The 22,013-nt window shown below is 36.1% G+C and overlaps 1 protein-coding gene across 2 annotated transcripts in view; it reads left to right on the top strand.

Moving 5' to 3' along the window:
• MRPL3 (mitochondrial ribosomal protein L3) overlaps positions 1–21,125 on the top strand; it is a 30,973-nt gene extending 9,848 nt beyond the window's left edge. For both annotated transcript variants that reach the window (XM_086614837.1, XM_086614836.1), the window contains exons 7-10: positions 8,544–8,652; positions 10,631–10,708; positions 11,760–11,837; positions 20,521–21,125. In XM_086614837.1, coding sequence (XP_086470963.1) covers positions 8,544–8,652; positions 10,631–10,708; positions 11,760–11,837; positions 20,521–20,670 — 415 coding nt within the window. In that variant the 3' untranslated portion in view covers positions 20,671–21,125. The remainder of the gene's footprint in view (positions 1–8,543; positions 8,653–10,630; positions 10,709–11,759; positions 11,838–20,520) is intronic.
• Positions 21,126–22,013: the final 888 nt, after the last annotated feature.

Below are 22,013 nucleotides of genomic sequence, written 5' to 3'. Positions count from 1 at the left end.
AAGTCCAATCAGCCATTGGGTCAAAAATATCAAATTATCTTTCTCTGAGGCTTGTTTTTGATTTTGAGCATAGGTAAACAAATACTACTATTAGTGCTATAGTTCTGCTTGTGTTGTCTGTCACACGTACATGATTAGCATGGAAGGGCTTGACAAATAGCTTGAGAAAGAGGTGCTCAATCTTAGCGTGGGCAAAGAGGTCTATAATGCAGCATCTGTGGTATGTAGAAGTGGGAAATAAATTACGAAAGACATCAATTCCCAGAAAGACAGCTTAATTTTGATTTGGTGAAGAGATGCAGAGAGAGATGTATCATACAGACTAAAAAAAAGAGAAAAGATAGTGAATACGTTTAGCTGAACAACAGAGCTGTCAAATTCCTTTTTTGTTTTCTCTCATGTTCCAGCTCATCTCCTCTGCCAGCAATGGCTAATGATCTTTTACTTAACGTGGGAGGAATGATTTCCTCTCAGACCACTGTGAATGCCAAATTAGAGCTTAAGTGGTAGAGGGTGTCAAAAGGAAAACTGGCATCTTGCCGCGAAGACTAGTCATGCCTCTTCTATTACATCCATGATTTCCACTGCCCAAGAGAACTCCTATCTCCATATTTCAGTGAAGTGTATTTTTGTTGTGTTGTGATACCAGAATAATATTTTCCATTTGATGTTTAATTTTTTATGTAATGGAGATTATACCCAACTGACCTTGTTGAAATACCATCCATTGTGGTTGTCTCACATGTGTAATACTTAAATGTCTAGTATTATTCACAGGGCTCTATATTTATGGAGAAACCAACTGTATTGGTGCAGCCAAGTAGTCGGTTCCAATATAGCTACACCTGACTACACTATGAGAGCACCCTATTGAGAACAGGAAGTCAAGGAGTTCACTGGAATTAGTATTTTTCTATGTCAAACTTACTTACATGATGCTTACATATGGTGTATTATTCGTTCTGCTTCTAAATTGCATTCAGTGAACAGCCCATAAGAGACAGTAGCTGGTTTGCAAAGCAAAGCACAGTGTCATTAGGAACACAGTCATTCCGTGTAGATTAAGTGTCACGCTTTGTTAATGCAGGAGAGCTTTGTTTTTCTAGAAGTATTTCAAGAACTAGGGAAGGTTTTTTTGGCAATGTAACAGATACTGGTAAGCAGTCACAGGATATCAATTTGTATCTTGTTATATGTATTTAAAAATACTAGCAAGCTAAAAATAGACTGGGTTCTTGGTCGTGTTCAGTGAATCCATCCTATCTTTTAATTCAGTGTTTCTAATTTATTTTCTCCTGATATTTGCATGATCCCATTTCAGATATTAGCTTTTTGTTTGTACTGCTGATTTTGGTGGCATATTACGTGAAATCCTACTATACAGGTGCCAAATATAAAAGGAGAAGAAAAAATTCTTAAGCTAAAGAGAAAGATCAGATTTATATTTTTTTATCAGGAGTTTTCTGTCAATATGATTTTCTAATCATTCCAGTCTTTCTGTATCCAGGGATTTTTTTAACTTTTCTCTGTGGCTCACTTGCATTCTGATTTCTACTTTTAATATTTCTTTATTCTTAATTTCCACTTTTCTGGAATACTGCATTTATCATACTCCCTTAACTCTTGGGCAAGAATTAGATTATTTTACTATGTTTCCATTTTTCTTTGGGTCTTTTACTTTAATCCATGCAATTTCATTCAGTGTTGCTTAGTCTCATACTTGGGTGGGGTTTGTTTTTTCATTATATTTCAGAATAGTCTATCTGTCATTCTTAGTTAGTGTACCTAGAAGTACAGATTTCACAATGTCACAAAAATATCCAAGAAATGCTTCAGTGAGGGCAAAAAATGTTATTTTGGGAATGATTATAGCATTGAGCTATAGCATTTCAGCTGCACTGTGGGGGGAAAAAAGGAAATGTACTTCATGTTATATTTGTGTTCTAAACCCCCCCTCAAGAGGAGCCAGCTTCTCCCTACTGAACAAGGAGGGAACCTGGGGAGGTTTGGTCCACAGGCTGAAATGAGCCTTTGTACATTCCTCTCTAAAGTCCCAATTTCAGAAATAATGTAGGTACTTGGAAGATGCTAAACTATAGTGGTGTTTTGAAAGGTACTTAAGGATTTAATGCTAAGTTACAGTAGGGAGCACAGATTGACTTCCTCTTCTTCCTCCTGCAACTTCTCTCTTTCCGATTCAAACCATTTTGGACTTAAAAGATGGTCATCGCCAAAAACTTACTGTCACCACTTGTGAAGTTTTTAGAAATGTTTTTACATGAACATGTACTTTAAATTTTTAAGATTGTTAGTAATTTTGTTTAACTGGAGGAAACACTGAAGTGTGCAATGTTTGAAATCATATAGATGAAAATAACAGTGCTGTTGTTAATAGCGTGATTAATTCTAATTATTCCTTTAAAAAGGAAATAAAACTGTCACCTCAATGACAAGATAATATAGAGGAATATAAAGGATATTTTAATTTTTTACCAACTCTTAATGATTCAGATGAGCCAGATATCCTTTTGTATGCTTCCTTCTACCAAGACATAAATCAAAAATACACTCCTTAAAAATGAGCAAGCTTTTCTTAGTTATCACAGTTTGAGCTGGCTTGCACTACTTTTCAGAAGTCTTGGTTAGCATCTCGATTTGGTTACCAAAGTGTAGGCTGGGTTTTTATGACTATCTACTTTTAAACTTTCCTTGCAAATGGTTTTGTCGAAGTCTTTTGAAATGTTTTGATTCATTTATACATCTGTGAAGAAAAACACTTTCAGAGATACGAGAAGGTTCGGTTAAAGATGTATGAAGTTTGTTTTTATTTCAAGTCTCATCATTTGTTCAGCACAGTATGAGTAGCTTTTAGAGCACTGACAGTAGGCACTGCATCTCCATGCTGTCAGTATTCCTTTAGTGCTGAGTTTTTTCCTTAGTACTTATTTTCAGCAATTTAAAAGCTCAATCCTGAAGTTTTATAGCTGCCTTTACCGACAAGACTTTTCCTTGATGTTTGAGGTATGTTTCAAAAATATGTAAAGACTTGGTGCGCTTTTTGGGGACTAAAAACCTCATCATTCCTGTGGCCTGATGGTCTGGTTTAGCCCTCATATGCTTTGGGGTAAAATACCATATGCCATATGCTATGGCACTGTCCAGAAGCGCTTCTCTCTCTGGCTGCATTTCTGTGACCACTTTAAGCTGACATAGTAGAGGCTGTTGCCCAAAGGAAGGTGGTGCTTGCTCCCACGGAGTTCCCATCAACCTTCTCTCGCTGGTACTGGCGTCCTGCGTTGCATGAAGGAAAAGATCAGTGTGAGATACCTGTATTCTTCACTGGGTTACGTTTCAGTGGGATCAGTTGCATGTCCCAGCTTGCTGATCAGCTGAGTGCGCTTCTGCACTAGTACAAAGATGACTGAAATGTGGGGAGGGGGAGAGGCGGGACCATGCCTGACCGTGGTAGCCCAATGCTATATGGAGGTGGAGCTGTATTATACCTCCTTTTTCTGCCACGTCATAACCTGTTTCACAAACGTTTCAGGAAACCTTTGGAACATCAGAAATTTTGTCACTCTGAAGAGAAAGCCAACAGTAGTTTTGTTTGAAGCACAACAGGATTAAGTGGTGATTCTGATGCATTATGGTTTATGCTAAATGAACAGTGTAATCTGAGCCTGAAAATATGCTCTACAATTGTCTGAAATTATTTGACTAAGTAGTTGGAATCCTTACATCTACAGTATCTAAATGTCTTTTGAATTAGCTAAGTTTGAAGAGTTAGCAGCAAACTAAATTGTTGCTTAGTTAGAGTGCTTTGTTCCAGTAGCTTTCTAAATGAAAGTTGACTCTTTAGGTACTGTCACTTTACTTGTATCAAACCTGGAAAATGAGATTTTGTGCCATATTAGGTGGTTCACCTGAACAGCTGCTTTCCTGCAGGTGAGACTAGAACAACTGTGTGTAATTAAACTCTGTCTTTAGTTCTACAGAAATATTATATTCTTTTCATTTAGCATTTGTGTGTCTTAGTTTTGCATATCATCATTGCTGCCTGTGATTCCTTTCTGGGACTCAGGTAATCATACTTCAGTGAAGCTAAGTAAATTAAGTGCCTAAATTCCATGTATTGAGGAGCAGTGGCATTATGCATATCAAGTCTTAATAGATAGGTCTGGTGCATGGTTTTTTGATCAGACATGGTGTTTAATGTTAGTTGTCAAAACAAAAATATATAGTCCTTGATTCAAGCCAAGTCAGCAGGTAGAAGATGTCTTATCAAGAAATCGCAACAGCGTGAGTGGGATGACAAACATTCTGCTTCAATGTAGGTTCTCAATTATTGTGTCTCAGATACTGCACGCACAACTTGATTCTTTCAGACTGGAACCTAGATATTAATTCTGTTTAGTTACTGTGTCGTTCTGGATTAAGATCCCACTTTGATAAACCTTACTGTTTTTTGAAAATATTTGAAGCTGTCAGTACTATGCCTATTAAGAGATTTTGGAGTTGTACCTCTTCTTATGCATGCTTGAGTTTGTTCTAAATTAAAATTGCATTGTGTTTCTTTTTAAAGATTTCGCAGATTTTAATGAACAAGATGTAGTGGGATGCCAGTAGTTAGGACTTCTGGGGGAGGAGGGGGAATCGGGGATTCTTTTGATGCATTCTTAAATTAAATTGTCATGCCGATCATCATAAGAAAAGTAACTCCAGGAGAGGTATGTTTTTGGTTGATGTCTTTTGTGCATGTCTTGACTAATGTGAAATTACATAAAATAGTGTATAGTATACAAAAACAGTATTTAAACATTTGTGACCTGATAACTATATGTTTTAATCTTTTGATTTGGCTCACACTAATTTAGTGTTGTGAAATATTTGTTGGAAATGAACTCATGAGACTTTCTGAGTAATAAAAGATCCGGTATTCTTTTGAGGGATTTTTCTGTTTCGTTCACTTTTGCAAAATACTGGTTTATGTTTGGTTTCACTAATTATTTTTCTTGTATTTTATTGGTGATACTTGCTGAATGCATTCACCCCTAGTAATTTTTAAGAAGGACAAAGAGGACAATTAAACAATTTGAAATTAGTAACTGATACTAATAGCTGGCCCTGGCATCTGTTCAGAAGTCAACAAGAATACGTTCTTAGAAATATTTGTCAATTTTTTGGCCGAATTAAATTTTAAGAAAACTAAACCCTATAAATCCTTCTCTGATTTTCCATAGTATTTCTTGAACAGTGTGCATCTTATGTTCTCTTCCTTGTTTATATAAGATGTATATTAGTTCGAAAGCACTTTGTATTTCATACAATTGGAAGAACGTGAAATCTTTGCATTAGAAATACAGATAAATTTTGAGTCATAGAAAATTTATTCATAGTATTTATTTTTTGCATATAGTAGAGAAATCCATGACTTGTCTGAGAACAGATCTCAGTTGCATCAAGGTGAATTTAGGCTGGAAAAACACTTCTAGTGTGATTCAAGTATATTGGCTGAGCTTCTAACTGTCTAGCTGAACAGTCCTCCTTCCTGAATTTCATTTAAACAGATGTTAGTAGTTCCTTACTTTATTTTAAACTTTGCGTTTGATTTAGATAATCCTGTAGTTTTTATTCTGGTTCCAGCTTTGTTTCAGATAGAGCATGAGTCTACAAAGAAATATACACTGTCTGTGTAATTGTTTTTCATCTTGACATCTGTTTAAAGAATATTATACATTGTTTATTCTTTTAAAAAAATCAAAACCTCCAAAATTACATAAAACTATAGCTTCTTATTTAATTAATAAAAACTTGTTTTTATGTTCAATCATAATGGTGACTGAGTCATGTTGAATAGAAAATCAATGTTTAAAAAGTTGTAAGATATAGTGTATTTGTAGAGATTGTAGAGTGTATTCAGAGGCCTTCAATCAATTTTTCACAAATAAAAAATGAAACTATTCTAAAACATTATTGAACTAATATGATGAAAGAACCCTGATACATAGTGAAGCATCACACGTTATGAAATACTCAATTTCAGCATTGAGATATCTTTCCTTGACTTTAGCCAGAATGTTTCAGATGTTGGAGATTTATTTCCATATTCCAGATCAACTGATGCATGAGAATTTTCAGGTTTATCAGAGTGCTCTTTTTTAGTCTGACTACACTTTCTATGAATTTCCTAAGGCTTTGGTATTGTAAAGTCTGAGTCTTTGTTCACAGAAAATATGTGTGTAATTTGAAAGACCAAGAAGCAGATGAGTGTAGTCTATTGCATAAATCATTAAACACTAGCAACTCTTCTCTTGTGAAATAATCACTTCTTTTGAAGGTACCTTACAGCATTTGATGAAGTAAACATTTTTTTTTTTTCAAAATGCGTGTCTTAACAATTTCTTACATTTACAATATTCTGAATTGTTCATGACTAAAACTGGACAATCTGAATGAAATATTGAAGTGGTTTAATGACATCAGGGATCTATGCTTCTTGATTAAAGTTGACAGTACTGTTTTCTTTTGAAATGGCAGCTTTCGATGTTTTTCTCTGAATTGCAAGTACATTTCTGCAGCTAAGGAGTTAATCATGCCCCCAGTCTGCTTGCTCTAGTAACTGCACAGCTGTTGTTATGCGACCCACGTGCCCTTGGTTTTGGAGAGTTTGCTAATTCCATCTTCCAGCTAGAGACGCCAGAAGCCTGCTTGGAAAACATGGACAATAATAGAAAGTTTTAAGGAAAAAATAGCATTTTGGGAGAACAGATACAAGTTTTCCTGTAGCTTAGTTTCTGCTACGTATTTCAAAGTTACTAATCCCTCATCAATCTGCAGACATAGAAAAAGACAAATTTTGAGCCATTCTTAAAGCGTGTTTTTCAAACCGTTTTTTTACAATTGTCGCTGTTCATTACTGCAAGCTTTTAAAATAAGCTAATTCATGAGAAACTGGTGTAACAAAACATTGCTTCCTTTAGATTTCTGTCTTGTGTTTCTGATCCCAGATAACCCTGGTCCTCCCTTCCGCAGATGCCTTGAGCTCTTTCTCATAGCCCTGACTCTCTCCTTATCACTGTGTTGCACCAATGTCTACTGGGCTGGAAAGACTCTCTTGCTGGTGGCAAGCACTTGCCCAACTGGCCAGCTGGCAAGCCAAAGGAAGAGATCACTACTTCAGTTATGTTCTAGCGTTTCCTTAGTTGTAGGAAAGGAGAAAAAAACTCTCAGTACTTTCTAATGAATGATTTTGATTTCAAACAATTAGCTGTCTGTCTTCTGTGCCAGATTTAACTGTTATTGACCACTGGGTTCAGAGCAGGGAAGGGAAACCCAAAAGATGGACACCACAATTGCACAAGTCTTGTTTCCTTACAGTTCTGTAGCTTTAGGGAGTCTGTCCGTTTGTGGCTAGTTTTGACTGTAGTTGGACTTGATCTAGGCAACTAGGCCAGCAATCAGAGGAGAATTATTCAAGAGGAAGCGGAAAGAATCCAGTTTTTGTGAATGTAGGTGTTTTCCCCATTTGTATATTTTCTTTAGTTTTTAATGGCATTACTTTTCAGATCAGGGGAATCAGCAAAAGGTGGTCCATTTATACAACGTGCCATATGGATGCTCGTACCTGGTTTTATTTTTCTATGTTTAGCCGCAATGTTCTAATGCTCAAATTAATAGGACAATGACATTGCAAAGTGCATTAGTAGAGAAAAGATTTCTGTAAATTGGAGGAAAAGATCATTTTGCTAAATTAATTAAATAATCAGTGCAGCCATAAACTCTGTGGACAGACTTTTCCTGTTGGAAACAGACTATGCTGGTTTAAACACACACTTTAATCAGCTTTCCGATGCAGTGGTGAGGCAATTTTCCTTATTGAGTCTGTGCCTGCAGTAAACAGAGAACTCCAAAACCAGTAATACTAATATGTGCCTCAAAGATTAAGGCATGGACTCTGAAAATATGTTTTGTTTGTTGCGGTGTTTTAGACCTTACTTGTCAGATGAGCACAGATGAAAAGAATTAAGTGTTTTTACTTCACATAAAACTGTTTTCAAGAGATGAGTCTATTGTAGCTTGGAAAAGAAATGTTCCTTCATTTATTTTTATGGTAGTCTAAGCAGCCATTTCTTTCCTCCCTTGATGCTTGGAGCCTGTCATTAAGTTTTGGTATGTTTTGTTATACAGTTGATTTTTATCAGGTTTTTTGGTTGTTTTTTTTGTTTGTTCTGGTGTTCACTTGATGAAAGCTTCATTATGGTACCATGTATTGAGGACCATCACAGAAAGGAGTATTCTATGTTATTCTCTTTACCTGTTTTACTCTCTTCTAGTGCTGCTTCTTCTGTAAAGCAACCTTTAAGTATTGGACTAGAATATGTTTATGGTATAAAATACAGATTTTTATTTAAAAAAAAAAAATCTTCTCTGCTGAGCTTTACTAAAGGTAAAAAGATGATGAGCCTGACTGAAATTACTGGTTATTGCTAAAAACCCTAAGTCTGACTAACCCAGGTTTGTTTCTTAATTATTTTTCTTTCTAGAATTGGTAAAGGGTTTCAAGGTGTCATGAAAAGGTGGGGATTTAAAGGCCAGCCCGCGAGCCACGGCCAGACAAAAACTCACAGACGTCCTGGAGCATTATCTACCAATGTGAGTATTCTTATTTCTTCTTATTTCTTCTTATCTGTTTAAACATTCTTCAGAATTTTTAGAACTGCTTACTAGAAATGAACAATTTCACAATAGGTAGATGTTGCTATCTGTTCTTTGGTAGCAGAGGATCCCAGTTGTTTCAAAGGAAGTTTGGAAACCTGTATAATGAGCAATGCAAATAGCTATTCTCTTATGCCTCAATTTATTAATATTCTATGTTGGTGGTAAGTGAGCAAACATATTTTAGCTGAACAAATTGCAGTATTTTGTAGTATAGCTGAGAAAAATAGTCTTAATGCTTCAAAGAGAGTTCTAAGAATTGGAAATTAGTTTGGAAAGGATTTACTCATTATTTTTATGCTGCAGATACTGTACTATTCTTTGGAACCCTAGTTCATACTACCCTTGCCTGGTATGATATGCAGCTGCTTTATGAACTCTTTCATTCCCAAAATAGTGTTGGCTTCTTAGCATTTTTAAGCAGAGTAGATAGTAATATTTTTAAACTTCAAACTATAAACAATACTAGTTCAAAAGCTCTTTGGTACCATCTTTGGTACAGATGCGTTTAAAATTTTTCCCTATAAAGGTTGCACAACGTTTAAGCAGAACTAAGATTTTTGCCAACTAGCTTTGTTGAACAGAATTAAGAGCAACTGAGTCACAGTACTGAACCTGAATTGTCTTGAATTTTCCTGGAGAAATTACAATAAAAATCAAAAAGATTAATAAAACTTAAGAGAATAGTAAAAGCAAAAAGATATTGGGCAACAAAGTTAAAGTAATTGAGACTGTAAAAGTATACAGTACTGATTTGTAGTGCTTCATTTCAACTGGAAAATGAATTCTACACCTGGCACTGTTTTCTCTGAAGACCGAAGAATGTAAATATTTGAACATACAACACTTTGTTTTAGCAGATGGTATTCATCATTACAAAATAACCCCTTTACTTTTCTGTAAATTAGAATCTCCTAAGCAGTAACACTGCATATAATTTCACAAAGTATATAGAATGGGAAATACTATTGGAAATAGGTATGATGAAAAGGAAACAAGGTGAAAGGATGCAACAGGGGAAGAACAATGCTTTGATTTTTATTTTCCCGTGTAGTATTGACCACCTCAGTTATTTTAGTAATCCTGCATTGTTTAGTACAGAATCATGTCCCCAGAACTTTATTACCGTTGGTTCCCTGAAATCATTACTTTCTCACAAGTTAAAAAAACCTAGACATTCTTAATGAATAGCAGAGTAGTGCAGGAGACTGAGTCAAATCCCAGGATAATACTGTGAAACTGAAAATTATTGCACTTATTTCTGCCTTTTTATTGCCGCCTTTCTTCTCCAGGTTAGACTCAACCAAACAAAAATGAGATACAGAAACTACGCATAGCAGGGAATGTAATAAAAAATTCTGTTCTCAAAAATACATGCTTTAAAAAAATATGTTTTACATCAGTGTAAAACTCATGGATTAGGGAGAGAGGATAAGCTATGGTATGTCTTAATTTTGGCAGCTTTCCGGGGCAGAACTGCTCTGGAGCTCTGTGGTATCGTCCACAAGTAGTTAAGGTAAGTTTCCCAGTTGCTGCAGTCTGTGGTGTAGGTGAGAGTTTTGCGTTGACAGTAGTTTTATAAAAAAAAACATTTCTTGGTTTTCACTAAGTGAAAATATAGAATGAGTGAAGATTTTGCTCTGAATCTAGATACATTTTTTTTATTAAGCAAAGCTAGAATCTCTTTGTTGATACAAGAGTATTTATAGCAATCATATGATTGAGAACAAGTATTTCAGATAATATACCTAACCTCCAGCAGGAGGTATTTAAAATGCTGATCAATATTAGATATTTTTAATATTAGATATTTTCGACTTTGGAAATACCAGCATATTTTCTTTCCTGCTTTTCTTGAGTTTGTAGATGTACCTCTTGCAGTTACATGATTTTTTTGGCCCTGATTTTTATCTAGAAAGCTTCCAAAGTTTATCGCGGAAAGAAAATGCCTGGTAAAATGGGTAACATCTATAGGACGTCTTTGGGATTAAAGGTGAGTTCTGAGTGTACTAGAGTGTGTATAAAGTGGTTTTATTGCCAAGCAATGGACTCAGTTGTGTAGTCTTGTGGTGGCGAACTGTCTCTCATTTCTGTCAGAATCCAGACAGGTGCATCTTGAAGTAAGCAAGCTAGAAAGACAAGAGCAGCAAATGTGTGCTCCTGTCTTCTTGTGGGTTACAAAATTATCTGAACTCCCTTTGAGTGTGTGCAGTCCTTGGGGACTGGGATTTCAGGTGATTCTTCCACATCTGGTATGTTTCTCACTGTGTCCTTTGTCTTCTGCCTTTGAAGTGGGAAAACAATCAGGCTCTTAGTGACATTCAGTTAATGTTTTAATGCTTATTCCGCTTGTTCAAACCTAACCCAAGTCTGAGTTGTCTGAAGTCCCAACTTTATCATGGTCCTTCACTTCTATGTGCAAAAAGGGAAGTATAGTTTCTGTCTAGATTCTGATGTGTACGTAGCTGTAGCAGTTCCTGGGCTGTTACAGCTACTATTCTCTTGTCTCTGAAGGCAACCTCTGCAGTTTGCACAAAAGGCGTGTTAGCCTCTAGTTGACAAAAAGTGTGCTGCTGCTCTCTGCTAGCTAAAACTCTGCTACTAATGTTTTGTAACAGAAAATGTGCATGTTCAGTTGAGCACCTCATAGAATTAAGAAACTAACAAATGGTCGTGGTAACATTTTCTTGAGCATATTTGTTCAAATTTGTCACGAGTGATGTTTTTCAACAGCTGTTGCTGTTAGAGGGAAAAGAGACTTGGGAGCTTTGGTTGATGTTATGCTGAACAAAAGATCTGCCCCACCAAATATAGCCTGATCATAAGCCCTTTAAAACCATTTAACAGACTCCTGCATTAGAAAACTGTACCCTCAGAGTAGCATGTGACTGAATTTTGTGGCAAGTTTAAGCCTGTGCAGAACATTTGTCTTCCCCAGAGTACCACCTCCAGTTAATCAGTTTGTGCGTTGCTGGACTACTGTTTATAAAACTGGGAATAGTCTCTAAAATGAGCTCAATGTCTTGTTTTCTTCTGTTTCCTAGGTGTGGAGGATCAACACAAAACATAACATTATTTATGTAAATGGATCTGTTCCAGGTCACACAAATTGTCTGGTAAAGGTACGTTTGCTAGTTTCAACTTACTGGTATTAGTGATTCCTAAGTTCTCTACAGCTCTTAAAAAAGGAAAAACATTGGTTCAATGCAATCTTCTTTTCTTCAGAGTCCCATCTTGTACTCTTAAATTAAGGGGCAGTGGTATCGGTTCTGTAAAAGAGAGTAATTAATAGGGACAGTGGGTCACCACTTACTCTGAATGGCTCGTTCGTAGCTTTGCACTGGGTTTGTGCAGCCATGTAGCAGATTATGAACCAACACAGTCGCTGTAACCTTGTGGTAAGTGTCTTACGGCTAGGTCCATTCCCTGTTAACACTAACCTGAGTCAATAGCATGGTGGTGAGATTTCCAGAATATTATTTAAGGGATGTATTCTTAAACAGAAATATACAGCAAGCACTGCTTTAGAGGTTATTCAAACCATTCCCATGCACATTAGCAGTTACCCTTCCAAGGAGCAGTTGATGTCCAGGAGACAACAGCTGGAGTGCACAATAATGATATGGATTCCCTTTACAATCAATATAAATGTGTCAGTGTTATTTTCTGGGGCATTCTACAGAATTAATTTCAAATTTCATGGAAATTGTTTCAGGATTGTCTATGAAGAACTGAAACAATGAAAAGTCTAGAATGTGTTCTTACAATGTAAATAATCCAATTCAAAGTGAGCAAAGTATTTTTAAAGATTATTTTCAAAACAGACTTTTCTTTCGAATTAGGTATGTTCTACACATCTGCAAGCACAAATTACCTGTAGGAAGTTGTTTCCTTTCTGACTTAATAGAGTACAGGGTATCAGGCATCTTTATTATGAATGATTATAAAGATTTTGTTGTACATATACCTATATATCCGATGTATAGTTGTGAATCCTCAGAAGTATTGTAGGGATTTAAATGATCCAGTTCTTGAAAAGTTACAGAGTTCATCAAGTTCAGATGTTTTCAACTAGTTCATAATGTTCTTGTCATATTTTACTATGGGCATCCAGTTTCTGTTTTGTGGAGCAGAACTCCACAGTTACTGGACATTAAATAAAGCAGTCCTAGCTTTCGAGTAGGTGTTTTACACACAGAAAAATGAAGTTTGTTGCTGTGTTTCTCTCACTGGCTTTTTTTTTCTGAGTGTGGTATCTCTAAACTGCTTTGATTGTAATGCCCAGCCCATGCCTAGAAAATACATTACCCATTTCTCTCCCGAGATAGTGAAAACCAGCTAACAGATGTCCCGGAGAAGTAGTTTTCAGGATAACTTCTGCAAAATTACTGGATGTGACATCAGTGACATAGAATTAAGGCACTAGTTTGACTGGCTTTTCATCTATATATTGAACTGAATGACCTTTTCTTCAACTGTGTTCTAAGTATTTTTTCTGATCCTGAGCCATGAACCTAGTTGCTATTTGTTAATCTGAGCTTTAACTAAGTGTGAATTTGTTGTTGGATGTTATTTTTAAGTTATAACATATGTATACAAGCAACATAATGTAGCTGAAAAACGATGCCCAGGCTTTACTCTTTGATCATAATGGTACTCTTAAGGAAGAGCTAATAGTTGCAAAAGGTCGTGCATCTTGTTCTCCTGGTCATGCTGTTGAAATCCACACTTGCATGATTCAGTGGCAGCTGCATGTACAGATCTCAGATGTCTTACTTGCAAGGATACAACATTTTATGAAGCTGTGGAGACTGAATACAGTCCTTAATTTTAGCAGCTCATGACTTTTAGTCTAACTCGACTCAGAATATTCATTTTTTGATTTCTGGTTTTAAGTGAATTAAGAAAACAAACATTTATTAAACACCTGTAATATAAACTGTTCTTAAAAGCAAAGTTGTGTGTGTTAATACCGCACATTCTTATGTGCACCATGAAGATCTCATTTAAACATATCAATTTTCCCTTGCCAATCAGACACTGCACACCTCCACTTGGAGAAGAACCTACTGGAAGTGTTTTTCCCTTTCTCCCATGAGTCGATCACTCTCACCTTTTTCTTCCACCCTCTGTTTTTCTTTACTCAGACACTACTCTTGCCTAGATGGGAAAGCATCCCCCTTAATACCTTGGATTTACTGGTTTTGTTCTGAAAGCAGTCCTGCTGTGAGCTTAAAAAAACCCTTGAGGCAGCAGTACTGCCATAGTCAACAGCCTTGTTAAGAGGAGGCTGCTGGGCCCACCCATCTGAGCACATACTGTAAAACAGCCGTGTTGACATCTGTGATGTGAAGAGGGTCATGGACTTTGATTGCCATGGCAGTCTGCTGCATGCCATTTAATGCTTGCCATGTCCCAGAGTGATTTCTGTTCCGTTCGCTCACTATGGATGATCATTGGAACTTTATCCTAAGACCAAAAGTTAAAATGGCTCCGTTGTTTTTTTCAAGTAAACTTAATCCGTCAGTATTAACTAAGTGGCACGAGGCACTTTTCTGACTGCTTTACTAATCCTTGTACGTGATGTCTGCAAGATACAGAATCTGTATTAATTGTACTTGTGAGTTAGCTATATTAGAAAATGCTTCAAGTCATAGTTACCTACAATTTAGAAGTCTAAGTATCTTCAAGTATGCATTTTGGCATACGTATTTCAGAGTTGCAGCTAATTTCATTAATGTGGCTTGAGGATCCATGGGAAGAGTGAGAGATTTTGTCCCTTAGAGCTCTTTGATTAACATGGTACAATATTTGAAAGATCTTGACAGAAGTGCTCCAGACTCAAACTTTCATGGCTTTTTAGTGATAAATAACAGTGAGATGAAGGCACAGTAGCCGGTATTACTACTATTAAGAAGTAGATTTTTGAAAATTGCCTCCACTCACGTATTTGGTGATTGGAGGGAGTAGGTAGTCAGCAACAGTTCATTCCAGTTCCTTGAGCTGGCGAATCCATTCTGTTGTGTTTTTTTTCTTCCATAAGCTGTGTGAATTGCATGTATTAATTAGTTTTTTTCCTTATATTTTCAAATAACATCTCTGAAAAGTAGAGAAAGCTGTAATTAAAAAAGCATGCAGAGCAATACTATTTGGTGTGTGTTGCCTAATTTCTTTTTTTTCTTTCTCTGTTTAATCATACTGCACTCATTTGTGGTGTTTTTAGCTCATGTCTTTCACCTTTCTTCCAGGGTGTTTCCTTGTTTTCATGTATGTCCTGATTTCGACTTTCTATGCATTGTTATATATTTGTTTGGGTCTGTAGTTGGGGAGAGAGATTATGGAATATTAGCATTTGTAATTACTGTTCATTCCACTAAATACCTGCCTATAATGAGGTAGGACTAATGTCTAGGGGATTTGAATCCGTTTGTCTTTGAGCTCAAAAAGTGAGGTTATCGCATAATACTTTTTTGTCTGTGTGTCTGAGAGGAAGGCATTTGTGTTCAGTACCCACTCTGTGTTGCTTGGTAACCATTAAAACCATAGTGCACCTTAAACCATATGTTTATTCTGTACGTGATCTATTTTTGGAAACTTAGTGCATCAGCACCATATCCAGGCGGTGATGAAGGACTTGGATTTTTCAAGTTTCATTTTCAGCAGAATAAAAGTGCAGGATAATAGGATTGGTGGATTCCTGGTTTAATTAGAAATCAGTTTCATTTGATACTGCACACTGAAGCATGGAGGTAAATAACTGACATAAGTAATGTTTCTAGCCAACTGGAAAACTAATCAAAAAAGATTACTTTAGCATGGATTTCTTTCTCAATGACAAGGTCTAATAAAATTAAGAAACTTCAGCAGCATGCTAAAGTGTATAGAATTTTTCTGTTACAAGAGTAACATCACAGAGTACACATTTGTAAATTAGTATGTTGCGCCTGTCGAGGTAACCTACCTCAGGTAATACCTGTTTCTCTTGGTGTATCTTCTTAGATCATAGGGCCTATAGTTACCATCTGTAGTGTTGATCCTCTAGGAAAAATGCTAGTAGTTTTTTCTTTTGAAAGCTTATGGCTCTCAGTTTCTCTCCCAAGTATATTACCAAAAGTTCTCTCTTCTGTCATTCAAGAGACAAACACAAGACTAATTTCCTTTTTTAATTAGATGCTTTATAATGGATAGGATACCTTAATATGGTATATTATAATTCCGGATGTTATGGTTTATCTTTGCTAGTGTTTTATACCTGTCCTAATTTTAAGGCAGCTGATTTTCTTAGGATATTCGATGTTAATCAGTTTGAATACATCACTAGTAGTGAAAGCAGAAATTCTGGCAAATCTTGTAACCCATAGGAGTTGCTTAGCAAGGTAGATACTGAACTGGACTTTTTGTACTCTGTTAAAGTTTAAGTATATGGTTGCTTTATTATAGTATTATGCTTTTTTAAGACAAAATAAGACTGATCAGAAATGGATATAGTTCTTGAACTCAATTTTCTGTCTACTTTCAAAAATAGCATAGAAGCTGAGCTAGGTAATGTATAATACCTGAGGAGGTAATTTCTAACATTCTGTATATTTAAACACATTTTCCTGTTTAGCAAACAACTTGCATTCTTTGCTATGGTTGCTAACACAGCCTGAAGCCCTGTTTATAACTGCAAATAAATAAAGCCCTGTTCGTTACTGCAAATGTGAGTTGTGGCTTAAGCATCAAGTTTTCATGCCCTTTTAAGACTGTATTAAGTATTTTGTGTTGATAGATTTCTGAATTTGTATTTGTTTACGCTACCTTTTATGCTATCAATGTATGGGACATGCATATGTGCAGTTCATTAAGTGTCTGCAAAACCCTTTATGACTGTTTTAAAGATTTAGTGATGAAATCCTGACCAGCTCCAATTTCAGCTTTCTCTAGTGTTTTTCTAAATAAAATCTTCACAGATAATATACTGTAGTATATATAAACTACTAATATATATATAATAATACTAATATATATATTGTCTATATACTACTACTAATATATATATTGTCTACATTAGCAGATTTAGGTTAGATATAAGAAAGAAATTCTTTACATTGAGGGTAGTGAGGTACTGGAACAGGTTGCCCAGAGAAATTGTGGATGCCCCATCCCTGGAGGTGTTCAAGGCCAGGTTGGATGAGGCTTTGGGCAACCTGGTGTAGTGGAGGATTTCCCTGCCCATGGCAGGGGGGTTGGAACTAGATGATCTTTGAGCTCCCTTCCAACCCTAACCATTCTATGATTCTAGTGTACTATGATATATAGCAGTATTAATATAGTAGTTAAGCAAGCCAAGCATTTGTGTAATATTGAGTTATGCAGTGAATGCTTTTATGGATTGTAATAACCAGTTGGACTCCCAGCCTGATTCCTTCTGTGAGTGAGAGCTAAATTACCAAGATTTTAGTAACACAGAGCTTTAAAACTAACTCTGATGTCATGGGGTTCCTCTTTTCTTTTTTCTCTTTTTTCTTTTATAAATCTTTTTTTCTTTTTTCTCTTCTTTTTCGTCTTCTTTTTCTCCTTTCCCCTCCCTCCTTTTTTTTTTTACTAATATATTGAATAGAATCAGTGCTATCCTTGAGATCACATTGGATTTATATTAGCAGGAAACTTGCAGAAAAATACTTGTTTAAAGTTTATCGATGTCTTGTCCAAGATTTTAAGTTGTAGACATCATTTTTTTTTCCTTAGGGCCTAAAAGCAGTTATGAGAGAAGTTTGTAGGTTAAGTATTTGTACAGCCTTACTGTAAAAGATTACCAAAGCAATTGCTTATAATGCAGTTTCAGCATAGAATGTAAAAAATGCTTTGTGAACTTCGAATGATTGGGGAAGAGGAAAGTGAAATATTGTTTGGTACAGTTTTGTATTCTTTGCTTTGTTTTCGTAGAGTCATGGAATATCTTAGGTTGGAAGGGACCTATAAGGATCGAGTTTTGGAGCCTTGGGTTTTTGACTTGGAATAAGGTGAAAGACATTCAGTGGCAGTTTTTTTCCTTATTAGAGATGCTCTTAGAAGGTTATGGGGAGAGCAAGAGCAGCTGCCCTGGGTCACACGTACTTCTTGTCTTATGTACACGCTTATACAGACAAGTGTAACTACTGCTGCACACTATCTAGCTCCCTTATAATGTTGTGAAATTACTGTGCAGGAATCTGAGGTAATACATACAGAAAACCGTTGGTATGCTGCATCCTTCGTAAATATAAAGGAAGTAATTCTCTTGAAGAGTAGAACTTAAATTGCATTTGAAAGCAGTATTCGCTGTAGAAGAAGATGGAAAGACTGACTAGTTTTCACCAGTCAAAAGAGACACTGTGTCAGTTATACCAGTCAAAAGAAAGAGCATATCAGAAGAAAATAATTTTAACATCAGATGTGACTCGTGCTTCTGGGATCTGTCAAGCTTCTGAGGATTTTGGGAGGGGCAAAATGAAACAGTATTGTACTCCTCTGAAAGCAACGATGGTCTGTTGAAAATATTTCATAAGAATCTACTTTAAGAATTCTCCTTATCGCATGAGAGGCACTATCTGCAAAATGCCACTTGACAGTAATATGTAAAATGCAATGTTAAGGCTGAACAGAAATCTTACATTTATTTAGATAAACTAATACAGGACAAAGATTAGACTGTTGGGTTTGCCTTCAGTTAAGAGCAGATGTCTTACCACGAAGTCCTACGATAAGAAGTTGCTTTAAGAAAAGGAAAAAAAAATAAATTACTTTCACTTTCCAGATGTCCAAAACTGCCTGTAATGACACAGACTGTATGTAACAGCACATATTGTTTCATTATGAGAATAATCCAAAATAACAAAAAAGTAGCCATGAAAAACATTTTAATAAGATACAGATGAAATTAATAAGTTATCAGAAATAAAATTATTTATTCTTATCTTCCCAATATTATTGCAACTTGTGTAGAGACCATGGGGGTTTCTGCTGTTGACAAAGAAGGCTTATGATGTGTAATAGGATTAGGGAAAAAAAGAGAAGGGGGCAAGGGAAATAATGGGTAATCGGTGAAGTTATTAAAACATGTTTTCACATAGAAACAGCAACATATTGAAAGGGAAGAATGACTTCTCAGCCTCAGTAGTTCAAGTGGCACTGTTGAAGCTATCTGACTGTGTTTTCTCTGAACTCGCTGCTGCTGGAACTGTGGCAGCAAAGGTCTTTGGACTTGGAGCTCTGCCTGATTTATTCCATGTAGATATGTCATGAAAATTGCTGTCTGCCTGCACTGCAGGTACTTCAGTAGTTATACATGGCAGTTTACAAGTGAGTAGAGAACATTTTTAATAGGGAGGTGTCTGGTAGAAGAGGAGTGATCTACCTGAAAAGCTAAGTAGCCATCCTAACCAATACAACATGTTGAGCACTTCACAGTCTTGTTCTTAGCAAAAGGTTTTATTTTGTTTATCAAACCCACAGTTAGAAAACTGTTGGAACTTCCTCAGAGAGAAAGAAAAAAAAAAAAAAGCAAACACAGTTTTTCAGAAACTGAATTTTAAGTCAAATTTATTGTGCACTTCATCTGCAGGAATCCTCATGGACTTTGGGAAAGGCTCAAGTAATAGCAGATATGAGTCTGGTAAATATAGTGCTGTCAGAACAGAACTGTCATTGGCCACAATATTGTTTTATTTAATTTCTGGTATAAATCACAATTGTCGTATGTGAGGTTTTTGTCCAGCCAAGTAAGAACAAGCTTTCCGTTCTTCAAAAGCCCACCAAAAAAAGGAGAGGAAGGGCTTATCTTCTCTATACTAAGATTTCATCTAATCTATTTGTACTTTATTTTTTAAATTCAGTTGAGTATAGTGGCTGAAAGGGATTATTACAGCTCAGGAGGAAGATCATATGTAACAATATAGAAATGAAGAATTTAATTTTAAATAAAATTTGATTACTTGGGAAATTTGTAGCTCTTTTTTTTTTCTTCAGAGATACCAGCTTTCTATCTTCTACCACAGACAAACTGCTTTTTGCTGATAATTCTAACTACTAATTTTCTTCAGAGATTGGAGTTTCAGAGGCTAGATTTTTAAATCTTTCCACATGTAGAGAGGTCAGTAAAGTTATTTCTCTGTGGCACTACAGTTCTTGGAAATGAACTTTCTTAAAGACTCGTGGTCTGCAAACTTGCGTACTGATTCCTGGGTGAAGAATTTCAGATACTTAACTCTGCAGTCACTGATTAGCTCTGCAGTAGCCAGAGGGACTGGATACAGCACATACACATATCTCTGCGAAATTAGTTGCCATAATGAATTTGTATTGTAAACACGAAAGCATGTCTTGGTTGTTGAAGAGGTGATTAAACTGCATAATATAACTTGGTATGTCATGTAGGAAAGTGCTGTGGGATATAAACACGGTTTAGACAAGCCATACTTACACACATTTATTTTAATAACATTTCATAATACTGAGCAATGAATTCATGAGAGTAGGTTTTGATTCTGTCACAGTAGTGATAAATTTATCACACAAGTCATATTGTCTCTTCGGGTTTTTTGGTTTGTTTTGTTGTTTTTTTAAAAAATTCCTTAATGACAGGTACAAAATGTTAAATTCAATAGCTAGGGCTGATATTAAAATAACTGATGATTATACCTAGAATTCTTCAGATAAACAAGTGTAACGTGAATGCTGTTGTTTCTTGTACATGCGAGATGATTTCTTTAATTTCTCCTGTATCACTGTCTGAAAGTCTTCTAGAAGATTTATTAACCCACCCTTCCCCCTCCTGCTTTTTAGGTTAAAGATAGCAAATTGCCTACTTACAAGGACTGCAATAAAAACCCTCCATTTCCTACGTTTTTTGCTGATGGAGATGAAAACCTACCAGAAGACTTGTATGATGAGGAGATTTTCCAGTTCACAGATCCATCTGTCACATATGCATAACTTTCTTCACATCTTTGAAAAAACACAATGTTATTTTCACAAATTTTGCAATGCTGCATAAGAGTAAACCTATGAATAGCAGTTTGGCCAACTGACTTGCACCCTTCAGATACTGCCATTTTGGTCAGGTAATAAGATATACCGCTGTCAATTTCAAACCTGTATTTAAAGCAGCAGGTGAGTCTGAGGGGCAGGTTGTAAAGCACACCAAACAGTTTGTCTTCAGTGATCTTTTGTCCTCTGTCTCAGGCTGTGAAAACTTACACATTGCTGAAAAACTGTTGTTTTGAAGATGGTTCCATTTAATTTTTTGAATGCTGCCAAACTCTGTTTCTCTTTTGGGGAAAGTATTCTGGCCAACTCTCATTAATCAAAAAAACTTTAAAATCTGCTTAGGCATCTGGAGGGATGGGTAAATCAGATGTGAGTCCAACTTTGTGAAGAATAATCCAAAATAAAATAGGAAAATGTGTTTCTCTGTAGCAGCATGAACGTGTTTTGTTTCTTTCTTTTCACCAGAGCTCTTTCTCTCCTTTTGCTGTAATGTTGTATTGAGTTTAACACAGCAAATACCCAACAAACTTTCTAGAGGAAAGATGATGCTCAACCACTCTTTGTCTATTCAGAGAGTTCTGGCAGCGTGTACGGTGAGAGTGTGTTCGGATGGGAAATGTTCAGTAACAAAGCAGCACTAAGACTACAGGAGCCACCTGTTTGTTGCCTTCTCTGACAGCTTGTTCTGAACTTCACAGAGGATCCTTTGCATGGTCTCCAGAGCAATATCTGAGCATCTACAGGTCTCTCTATACTAGATTCTTATGCTGTTACAGGAGAGCTATTGCAGGGAAAACAGGCCAAATGTGAAGGATTTGTCTTTATGACAATGCTTATTTTCCTTCTATCCCACCTTTCAATAATAGCTGTAATCAATAAACTTCTTTTATTTTTTCATCTTATGTGATTTACTATTTGTAAGTCTGGTCTTTTGAATGCTGTAAATCCTTTCATGTGCAGAAGAAAGTACCTGCATAACTGTCAGTGCTATCAGAGCACTTGCTTACAAGCCCTGCTGTAGTTCAAGAGTTTGCATATACCGAGCTACTGTTGATACTGTAGCAGTACCGTCTACTCATCTTTGCAGCTTCATCACAGGACATCAAATATCTAAAGTAAAGGTGAGATTTCTAAAGACCTTACTAATACTATCCAATTTAAAAGGTGATATTCTTGTCAATATGGTTGACAAGCGCTACCTTCATGCTTCCCCTTCAGTAACACTGGCACTGCAAGTGCAGATACCACAAACACACAGTGGATGTGATGCAAAAAGCCCATATGTGTAG

The sequence above is a fragment of the Tauraco erythrolophus genome, chromosome 7 (assembly GCF_009769465.1).
Source record: "Tauraco erythrolophus isolate bTauEry1 chromosome 7, bTauEry1.pri, whole genome shotgun sequence".
Taxonomy (NCBI): Eukaryota; Metazoa; Chordata; class Aves; order Musophagiformes; family Musophagidae; genus Tauraco; species Tauraco erythrolophus.
This window is presented reverse-complemented; position numbering and strand designations above follow the sequence as displayed.